This window comes from Vulpes vulpes, chromosome 13 (assembly GCF_048418805.1).
Source record: "Vulpes vulpes isolate BD-2025 chromosome 13, VulVul3, whole genome shotgun sequence".
Taxonomy (NCBI): domain Eukaryota; kingdom Metazoa; phylum Chordata; class Mammalia; order Carnivora; family Canidae; genus Vulpes; species Vulpes vulpes.
The window spans coordinates 115,938,274-115,948,937 of record NC_132792.1 but is presented as its reverse complement, the minus strand read 5'-3'; the positions used below and the strand labels follow the sequence as shown (position 1 = coordinate 115,948,937).

Here is a 10,664-nt window from a genome sequence, read left to right as displayed (position 1 = left end):
TTATTCTTGGGCTAGGCCTGTCTGGGACAGCGCGTAGAGCTGTGCAGTCAAACCTACCAACCGGACAGCGAATACCAGGAACAACTCTCGAACAACTCTCGGTGAGGCCATGCCTTCTCTTAATTTTGTGTTCATGTTGGTCCCTTGTATGCGTTGTAAACTTCTTGGCAGAAGGCTTGTATTCTATTCACCTTTCCCTTCCTTCAAAGCACCTAGTTCACGGTGACCTTCACTTAATGGCTGTTGAACAACGTTAAACTCCAGTGAGGTGTAAACCAAGGCCAAAGGAGGATAAACTAAAATCAAGAAGCAGCCAGGCGAAGACCACAAAGTTAATGGTAGAGAGCCAGCGTTAGAAATCTCTCTAGCTGCTGTTCATTCATTAAACAAACAGGGAATGGGAAGAGGCAGTAGGCAGGCACCAGAATACACAGGGCTCTGCAAATGGTCTCAGGGGTTTTAAAGTTCTCCCCGTGGGTGGGTTTCATCCACCTCTTCAAGGAAATCTGAACCCCCGGGCTTGGTCCAGTGACTTTCCCGAGCAGCTTGACTCAGCATCTTCTCTCATCCTTTATCAGCACGTCACCGGTGCCACCGAGCTTCCCTTCCATCTATTTTGCCCTTGGCATTTCCTCTTTCCCGGCTATCTGATTTCCCTGACCCCTCGACTTTTTAAAAAACCGGGGATCTTTGGGAGTACTCTTCTTTCGCTCTCGCATTTCACCTTTCCCCAAGTCCCGCCGCTCCACCCTCTCGAGTCTGCAGTCCGTGACATTCAGGCGCCCTTCAAAGCCAAGGCATCAGCCAGGTTAGTACTCGGAGGGCAGAACCCAGCGGCGAGGCCTCGCCCGTCGTGCACCGTGGGATCGAACAGCGGCTTGGGCAGCACCCGCGCCGAGGCTGTTCCGCCGCTACTGCGGGGGGCGGGTTCCTGGCGGCTGCTTCCCTTCAGCTACAAGGGCACCGTTAGGATTTTCCCGAAACGTCGCTGCCCGGAGCCCCGGCCACGTCTCCCTCGCCTCCGCCGCTCCCCCGGCCGGGGTCCTCGTCCCAGGGGCGGAGCGGAGGAGGGCACGGCCGCGGGCGCGGCGCCGGAAGGCGTGCGGGGGGCGGGCGGGCGGCGGGAGCGGGCCGCGGGCCCGGGCGGAAGACGTGGGCGGAAGGCGGTGGGCCGGGTGGGCGCGGGGGGCGGGGCCGCGCGCGCCGGGGGCGGAGCTCCCGCGCCGGTCACGTGACAGGCCCGGCGGCGGCGGCGGCGGCAGCGGCGGCGGCGGCGGTGGCCGCGGCGTCTTTAGCGGCGCCCAGTGCAGGATGGTGCTGGAGGCGGCGGCGGCGGCCGTGGTGGCGGCGGCGTCGTTGGCGGCAGCGGGAGGGGGTGCTGTGGCGGCAGCGGCGGCGGCGCCCGCGGGTGGTGTAAAATGGCGGATTTCGAGGAGTTGAGGGTAAGCGGGGGCGCGGGAGCGGAGAGTGGAGGCCGCGGGGGAGGGGAGGGGAGGCGAGGCGGGGAAGCCGCAGCGTCGCTCGGCCGCCAGCTTCTTGTTTCGCGGGGACCGGTTGGCGGAGCCGCCAGCCCCGGCCCGAGTGCGAGCGGGGCGCCCGGCGGGCGGGGGAGGGGAGCCGGGCGGCGGAGGGCGGCTGGGCCGCGCGGGGGCGGCGGCGGGCCGGGCCCGGAGCGGCCGGTGGGTCGGGCCCGGGGGGCGGGGGCGGGGGGCACACCTGGCGCGGCGCGCGCGGGGCGGGCGGGGCGCGCGGGGCGGGCGGGGCGCGCGGGGCGGGCGGGGGGCGGGGGCGCCGCGGCCCGGAGGGTCTCGCGGGCGCCCGACGGCCCGGTGTCCGGCTGCGGCGGGGCGCGGGGTCCGCCCGTCCGCCTTGGGGGGCCGCTCGGAAGTCCGCGTGGTACTCACTTGCCGGGAGAGTGTTTTCGGCGACGCCGAGGGGCGTTCAGGAGCCCTCCGCCTCTGCTCTCGTGGCTGGTGCTGCCGTTCCGTGAGATCGCTGTTCGGCTCGACCTCACACCTTGGTGTTTTCTTACTGCCCTGGTAAGACGCTCGCAGAGGCCGAGGGGCCGTGAGCTTGGCTTGTGGACTCGGCTCGCTCGGGGGGCGGGGGGGTGCTGGGGGGGAACCTTTTGCTTCCTGGCCTTAGAGCAAGGTCACAACTTTATTGTTGGTATCTTTGTAGTCGGGGTTTGAAAACGGGTCTGCTGGGGGGTACAATGGAAAAGATATCCCGCCCCCCCTCCCCGGGGCTGGTAACCTTCAGAGTCCTCAGCTGAAACTGAACTGTGATGAACGGACGGGATTGATTCATTATTATTTTTTATGGATCGCTGAATTACTGGCGGCAGAAATGGAGTACTTCAGGACGGAAACCGTGATTTAAAAAAAAAAAAAAAAAGCCTAAGTAGAGCTGAATGCGAACTTGAAATTAACTGCAGTCCTTTTGCATAATAGACTGCGATGTAAGGGTTACTTTTTGGGAATAAGAAGGAAGAGGAATCCGGTCAAAGATTCAGTTCTCTATGTTTGTGGCCCCCCCCCCCCCCCCCCCCCCCCCCCGAGGGATGGAGTCGGAAGGATGTTGTCTGCTGTCTGCTTACCTGGCTGGTACGATGGACATCAGCAAAAGAACCTATTGGTGTAAGGATCTAAAGGGAGGGTGTGTTATAGTTTGCATAATACCTGCCATTTTCCCTTCTGTCGTTTCAAAACGAATTACTTAATTCCTGGTAAAAAGTACATGAATGCTTTTTTCTTTATATTAGTTTATAGTGTCCCTATATTAGTTTATACGGAGAACCATGCTAGCAGGCAAAGGGTATTCATGTTGGTAAGTGTAGGAGTTTTAACACCTGTGGAGCTTTTGAAACAACCAGGTCTGAGCCTCAGCTGTGTAAATGAATGCATTAGGTTGAGGATTGGTTAAGGAGACAAGTTGGAAGGTCAAATTTTTTTTACGTGCAGTGTCCTCTTAATTTTTGCGCAGTAACATATATATATATATACAAGTGATCGTCTTCTAGGATTTTTTTTGTTGATGAAAGTTTTTCCAAGACTTGCATTAGACTTTTATAAATGTTGTTTGTCAAAGCTTAATAAAAAGGGGAGGATTTATTTACAAGTATAGGGCAGAAAGAGCAGTCAGTGCTGAAGTTCGAGTGGAGCCAGGATGGAAGCCAAAGATGCTTTTTTTCTCTTTGGATTTACCTGTCCTTTCCCCCTTCTTGCTCCCCACTTTTATCCCCCCCCCCACCTCCTTTCCTCCTTTTCTCCCTCTCCATTTTCTTCCCTCTCCCCCACCTTGCCATCTACAATTCGTTTTGTAGATCAGCTTCATCATCTTTTTCAGCTGTCTTTGCTTCTTCCCACACTTGATGGAAGATGGCACCTCACGTAAGGTGCTCGGCAGAGTCTGGGGAGAATTTTCAGAGGACAAGAAGGGTGTGCAGGTAGATAGATGGTGGAAGAGTTATCCACACCAGTCTTTGCTTTAGTTGCTCAGCAGCATCTTCTACATTTAAAGATGAACTGTCTCCATGTCCTGCACCCATTTCAGTGGTGGTGGTGATGACGATGATGATAATAAATATCCATTATAATATCTCTGGTTATTACGTGCCTGGCTCTGGTCTAAGCACTTTACATACCTGTTTAATTCTTGCAATAATTGTAATAGAATTATTAGAAGAAATTGTCAGAAGAAACTGAGACAGGTTGAGTAGCTCAACATAGCTTGAGCTGGAAGACCTGGGATTTTTAACCTCAGATGTCAAGCTTTAGAGTCCAGGCTCTTCAGAATCTGGGCTCTCCTGCTCTGTGCAGTTTCCTTCAGGTCCACGTGGGGTTGCTAGCCATCAGCCTGGAATCTATGAACTAAATAGAATGACAGCCAGTGTCCTTCTTATGTGACATATAATACTGGAGGGGAAACAGGACAGCTGACTGAAAATCTAATTAGAAAAGAGGAAGAAACATGTAGGGCATTCTAAATGGTCTCTGCTTCAGAATATATTCTGTGGGGGTCAGAGAGATAGTCCGGTAAATTAAAGGACCAGGGAAAACTGGCCAGCATTAGTTTGTTGGCTAACTTGGCAGTAGAGGAAATAGCTGACTTGGAAGTCACATATTTGGCTGCCCATACTGTTGCTGCTGAGAGGATTTCCATTATCTTTATCCATTATCATTTAGTGCTACTTACTAGGGGCATGTATAACCAGAGCAGGTCCTTTCTGGGGCTGGTGATGCCATGCCATCTCCTGTCCTCACTGTGTTTTGGTGACTCTTGTGCCTTTGCTTTGTAAGCTTAGGGTGGAGGTGGAGGTTATTTGATGAGGCAACTCCTGTGGAACCTTAAGAGGCTGCCAGATGATTTTAGTTTTTGAGACTGCTATGTAAGCCAATGCTAGAGGTCTTGTCCGGTCATAGCAGAATGTGGCAGCCTTACACTCTGCTGCTTTCTTTTTAATAGAATACCAGCACACATTTCTTCTAGCTCTTCCAAGAGAGAGGATCTGACTTGCTGAGCTTAGTTGAGGGTCCACTTCTGTTCTAATCAATTATGGCCAGAAAGTTAGTGTCCTGTCACATAAATATGATTCACGAGACGATTTTGATGGATTGGGGGAAAGGAAGGAGCAAGTTTTCTGTAAATAGAAACTGTGGGCTGAGTAGTCAAGGATGATTATAAGTACACATCAAGTATTCGAAGCTTTCAAGGTGCTAGAGAAGAAATTATTCAATTCACTGGTTGCTTGTTTATAGCATTTATGTTGGTAGAAGTTTCAGAGCTAACTAGTTTGCAAATTAGCTAGTTGTGAATTAACGTGGGATAAGCTCATAAGATCTGGTGGTCTGGACTTCTGTCACTGCTACCCCCCTTTCTCTCTACAAAATAATCTCTAGCAGAGCTAAGCACAGGGATAGAGCAGAAGCAGAATAGTCGGGGTTCTGACGTCCCTCATCTCTTCTTCAACCAGAATGGTTTTTGAAAAAAAAAATTCTTTTTTATTTTTTTTATTTTAGAGAGAGAGATGAGGGAGGGGGGCAGGAGGGCCAGTGGAGGCTAAGAGGGAGAGAGAATCTCAAGCTGACTTCCCTGAGCTGAAATAAAAAATGAGATGCTTCTTTGATTGTATACTGTGGGTTGCTCGTGCAGTCTTTTGGTAGTCCTTACAAAGGTTCCTGCTACTATTTATTCTGTTCTTTTTATTTTTTACTTTTTATTTATTTATTCTGGTTAATCTGCTCTCCTTACTTCACATCACTCAAGTGTGGAGATGGAGGGGGGGGGGATCTCTTGCAGTAACTTTCTTTTTTCCTTCCTTCCTTGGCTTTCTGTCCTGTATTTCTCATCCTTCCTTTTGTGCATTGAGTTTATTATCTCCGTGGCTGTCAGAAAAACGAGTAAATGTGTGCAGTCTTGGTGTGTATTTGGGCTAGTGAAAGAGTGAGTAATCATAACTTTCCTAATAGATACTGGTAAACAAGATGCAGAAGATCTTTGAGGCTAAGAGTCTTGAGTAATACAGAAGATTTTTCTGTCTAGAGGGCTTGAGTGTTGGGTTCTTTACACCTAGCAGGACTTGCCATTGTGGTGGCTTCAGGTGCTGTGAGGATATAGAGGGAGAATAGAAAGTTAATGGGGGATTTGAGGTTAGAATCCCTCATCCCTCATCCCTCCCAACTATTGGGCAAGAAAATAGATTAATAGATATAGATGCAATTGAATCTACCGTGTGATTCAAAGCCATGAGTGGTATACAATAAAATTTCCAAGGTGGTTTCACTTGAGTTCATGCTTATGAAAGCACATTCAAAACTCAGTGCTGGGGATCCCTGGGTGGCTCAGCGGTTTAGCTCCTGCCTTTGGCCCAGGACATGCTTCTGGAGTCCTGGGATTGAGTCCCACATCAGGCTCCCTGCATGGAGCCTGCTTCTCCCTCTGCCTGTGTCTCTGCCTCTTGCTCTCTCTGTGTGTCTCATGAATAAATAAATAAAATCTTAAAAAAACAAAACAAAACAAAACTCAGTGTTTAATTTAAATAGATAATTTTTAAAAAAATATTTTATTTATTAGAGAGAGTGCGCACTGGTGCGTGTGCACAAGAGGAGAGGGGAGAGGGAGAAGCAGGTTACCTGCTGAGCCAGGAGCTTGATGTGGAGAGATCCCAGGACACTGGGATCATGATTTGAGTGGAAGGCAGATGCTTAAGTGCCTAAGCCACCCAGGTGCCCCTAAGTAGATTATTTTATTTTTTTTAAATAGATAATTTTAAATTGTAAACCAAGATATCCTTGGCTATAGGAGATACTTTTGCATTTGTTTGGTCCTTAGGTCTGTGCCCTCCCTCCATGAATATCTTCTCTGATAAAGCTGACACTTTTCTAAATATAACATTCTTCAGATGTTTCTTTTCTCAGCATTTTGCCTTTGTTTTCTGGATTGGATCTTAGCTAGCTTATTTTTAAATTGAGGTATAATTCACATACCATAAACTTCAGCCTTTTAAAGTGGTTTTGGTCTATTCACAAAGTTGTGCAAGCATCACCACTATCTAATTCCGGAACATTTTATCACCCCCAAAAGAAACTCCATGCCCATTAAGCAGTCACTCCCTGTCTTCCTTTTCATCTAGCCCTCAACTTCCAGTAATCTACCTTCTGTCTCTATGGATTTGTCTGTTTTAGGTGTTCTGTGGAAATAGAATCATGCACGTGGCCTTTTGTGTCTGTCTGCTTTCGTTTAACATAACCTTTTCAAGGCTCAAGTTCTGGCGTGTGTCAGTGCTTCATTTCTTTTAATGGTTGAATAATATTCTGTTGTATGGAGTATACCACATTTTGTTTATTCATTCATGAGTTTATGTATATTTGGGTGGTTTCCACTTTTTGACAAGTATGAACATTCATCTGTATATAAGTTTTGTGTGGACACGTTTTCAGTTATTTTTGGTAGTTACCTGGGGGTAGCATTGCTGGGTACCTGTGGTAAGTAAGTGTTTGAGGAACTGCCATACTTTCCCCAAACTGCTACATCTTTTTACATTCCTTTTTTTTTCTTTTTAAAGATTTATTTATTTATTTATTTATTTATTCATGATAGACATAGAGAGAGAGAGGCAGAGACACAGGAGGAGAAAGAAGCAGGCTCCATGCCAGGAGCCTGACGCGGGACTCGATCCTGGGACTCCAGGATTGCGCCCTGGGCCAAAGGCAGGCACTAAACCACTGAGCCACCCAGGGATCCCCTCATTTTACATTCCTACCAGCAGTTATAAGAGTTCTAATTTCTCCACATCCTTACCTGCTTGGATGTGAAGTGTTATCTTATTGTGGTTTGATTTGCATTGCCTTAGTGACCAATGATACTGAGCATCTTTGCATGTGTTTATTGGTCTTTCTTTCTTTCCTTTCTTTCTGTGAGAGAGAGGGCATGGAGGGGACAGGCATATGGAGAGGGAGAGTCTCAAGCTGACTCTGCTGATTGTGGAGCTAGATGCGGGTCTTATGACCCACGAGATCATGATCTGAGCTGAAATTAAGACTCAAACGCTTAGGGATGCCTGAGTGGCTCAGTGGTTGAGCGTCTGTCTGCCTTTGTTTCAGCGTATGATCCTGGGGTCCTGGGATTCAGTTCCACATTGGGCTCCATGCAGGTAGCTTACTTCTCCCTCTGGCTACATTTCTGCCTTTGTCTCTGTGTCTTTCGTGAATGAATGAATGAATGAATGAATAAATATATAAATAAATAAATTTTTTTTTTTTAAAGAGTCAAACGCTTAACCAGCTGTGTCACCCAGGTGCCCCCATTTGTATATTTTCTTTAGAAAAATGTCTATTCAAACCTTTAGCCCATTTTTAAATTTTTTTTTGTTTTAAGTTCAAGTTCTTTATAAGATACATGGTTTGCAAATATTTTACTCCTTTTTATGGACTTTTTACTTTCTTCATAATGTACTTAGAAGCACAAAGGTTTTTAAATTTTGACAAAGTTTAATTTATCATCTTTTCTTTTCTTGCTTTTGGTTTTGATAAGAAATCATTGCCTAATCCAGTGTCATAAAGATTTATGCCTGTTTTCTTTTTTTATTTGTTTTTTATTTTTTTAAAGACTAATGAAATTATTTTTTTTTAAATTTTTTTTATTTATTTATGATAGTCACACACAGAGAGAGAGAGGCAGAGACACAGGCAGAGGGAGAAGCAGGCTCCATGCACCGGGAGCCCGACGTGGGATTCGATCCTGGGTCTCCAGGATCGCGCCCTGGGCCAAAGGCAGGCGCTAAACCGCTGCGCCACCCAGGGATCCCTTTCTTTCTTTTTTTAAAAAAAGACTTTATTCATGAAAGACAGAGAGGCAGAGACATAGGCAGAGGGAGAAGCAGGCTCCATGCAGGGAGCTTGATGTGGGACTCTGTCCCAGGACTCCAGGATCATGCCTTGGGCTTAAGGCAGGTGCTAAACTGCTGAGCCACCCAGGGATCCCCTTATGCCTGTTTTCATATAAGGATTTATATGTATAGTTTTAGTTTTTACATTCAGGTTGATCCATTTTGGGTTAATTTTTGTTTATGGCATGAGGTGTAGGGATCAGACTTCTTTTGCATGTGGATATCTACTTTCCTACATTATTTGTTGAAGAATGATTTTTTTCTCCCTTGAGTTATCTTGACAGTCTATTTTTATTCAGATATCTGAATTTAAGAAATTGCACAGTTGGAATAAAAGTGATATGTTGATACCATAGTCCAGACTATTCTGTGAATGTTTACTTTAAATCCCCGGTAATGTGGCTTTTCTTTCTAGACTTTTTTGGAAGAGTAGTTTGAAACAAATACAAATTTTTGTGATTTTGCAGAGTAATATGAACCTAACAGAGCTTTTTTTAAAAAAATATTTTATTTATTCATTAGAGACAACAGAGAGAGAGAGAGAGAGAGGCAGAGACGCAGGCAGAGGGAGAAAGAAGCAGGCTCCTTGCAGGGAGCCAGATGGTGGGACTCAATCCCCAGACCTGGGATCACGCCCTGAACTAAAAGCAGATGCTCAACCACTGAGCCACCCAAGCGTCTCAGGAGAAGCTATTCTTGATTTTGTTGCAGAAGATGGTGGTTCATTCATTCGTTTTTTCTTTTCTTCCTTTTTTTTTTTTTTTTTTGACATAACTTTAGGGATGCATGGTTATTGATTGTATGAGCTTGGCCACTTTTTCTTTAAACTGGAAAATGGTTTTTTGTTTTGTTTTTAAAGATTTATTAAGAGGCCTTGTGTATATGTGTACAAATGGGGGCAGAAAAGGGGAGAGAGAATCCCAAGCAGGCTGCATACTCCATGCTCAGCGCAGAGCCTGACATGGACCTGAATCCCACTACCCTGAGATCATGGCCTTAGTCAAAATCAAGAGTCAGACGCTTAACTGACTGAGCCACCCAGGCACCCTAACCTAGAAAACGATTTTATTTTATTTTATTTATTTTGAGAGAAAGAGTGCACATATGACTATGAGTGGGAGGAGAGGGGCAGAGGCAGAGGGAGAGAGAATCCCAAGCAGAGTCCATGCTGAGAGTGGAGCCCCATGCTGGGCTTGATCTCAGGATTCTGAGATCATGATCTGAGCTGAAGTGAAGAGTGGGAAGCTTAATTGACTGAGCCATCCAGACACCCCTGAAAAGTAGCTTTAATAACAATTTTTATTCTTATTTCCATTCCTCATTGCTTTTCCCAAATGAAAGCAATACTTGTGCAGATAGTGCAGGAAAATTCAGAAGGAAAAGTAAAGCCCTTTCTTTCCCAGTAGATTCCACTCCTTATATAACTAACTGCTTTTTTTTTTAATCTTTTTTTTTTTTTAAAAGATTTATTTATTTATTTATTTATTTATTTATTCAGAGAGAGCGAGAGAGAGGCAGAGACACAGGCAGAGGGAGAAGCAGGCTCCATGCAGGAAGCCTGACGTGGGACTCGATCCCGGGACTCCAGGATCACACCTTGGGCTTCAGGTGGCGCTAAACCGCTGCGCCACCGGGGCTGCCCTAACTAACTGCTTTTTTTTTTTTTTTTTAAATTTATGATAGTCACAGAGAGAGAGAGAGAGGCAGAGACATAGGCAGAGGGAGAAGCAGGCTCCATGCACCGGGAGCCCGACGTGGGATTCGATCCCGGGTCTCCAGGATCGCGCCCTGGGCCAAAGGCAGGCGCCAAACCGCTGCGCCACCCAGGGATCCCAAACTAACTGCTTTTAATCATGTTTGGGTTTTTTTGTTTTTGTTTTTATTTTTTTTCCTTTAGGTTCATTCCCAAACTCAAAAACACCACATATTTTTCTGTATCTTGATTTTTTTTTATTCCAATTCTGAACAGTGTATGTTGCTTGACTCTAGTAGGTAAGTTTAGATCATTGTTTTCCACATTATCTGGCATATTGATTTCTACTAGTTATATTATTTTTTTTAAGTTTTATTTTATTTTTTATTTTTATTTTTTAAGTTTTAATTTAAATTCCAGTTAACGTGCAGTGTAATAAAAGTTCCAGGTGTACAATGTAGTGATTCATCACTTCTGTACATCAGGTACTGCTCATCACAAGTGCCCGCCTTAATTCCTACCTCACCCATCCCACATCCGTCTCTCCTCTAGTAACCATCAGTTCTCTATAGTTAAAATCTG

General features: G+C 46.3%; 1 protein-coding gene across 27 annotated transcripts in view; it reads left to right on the top strand.

Moving 5' to 3' along the window:
- The first annotated feature begins 703 nt into the window (after positions 1-703).
- The window catches only part of PIAS2 (protein inhibitor of activated STAT 2), a 92,976-nt gene continuing 83,015 nt past the window's right edge, over positions 704-10,664 (top strand). For 5 of the 27 annotated variants that reach the window (XR_011996246.1, XM_072732312.1, XM_072732290.1 and 2 more), the window contains exon 1: positions 1,279-1,442. Coding sequence is in view for 4 of the 27 variants with exons in the window: in XM_072732296.1 (XP_072588397.1) it covers positions 1,419-1,442 (24 nt within the window). In the remaining 23 variants the exon portion in view is untranslated. Of the gene's footprint in view, positions 809-1,215; positions 1,443-1,808; positions 2,040-10,664 lie in introns of those variants that run through there. The other 22 variants (XM_072732302.1, XM_072732297.1, XM_072732318.1 and 19 more) reach the window with 12 other exon arrangements.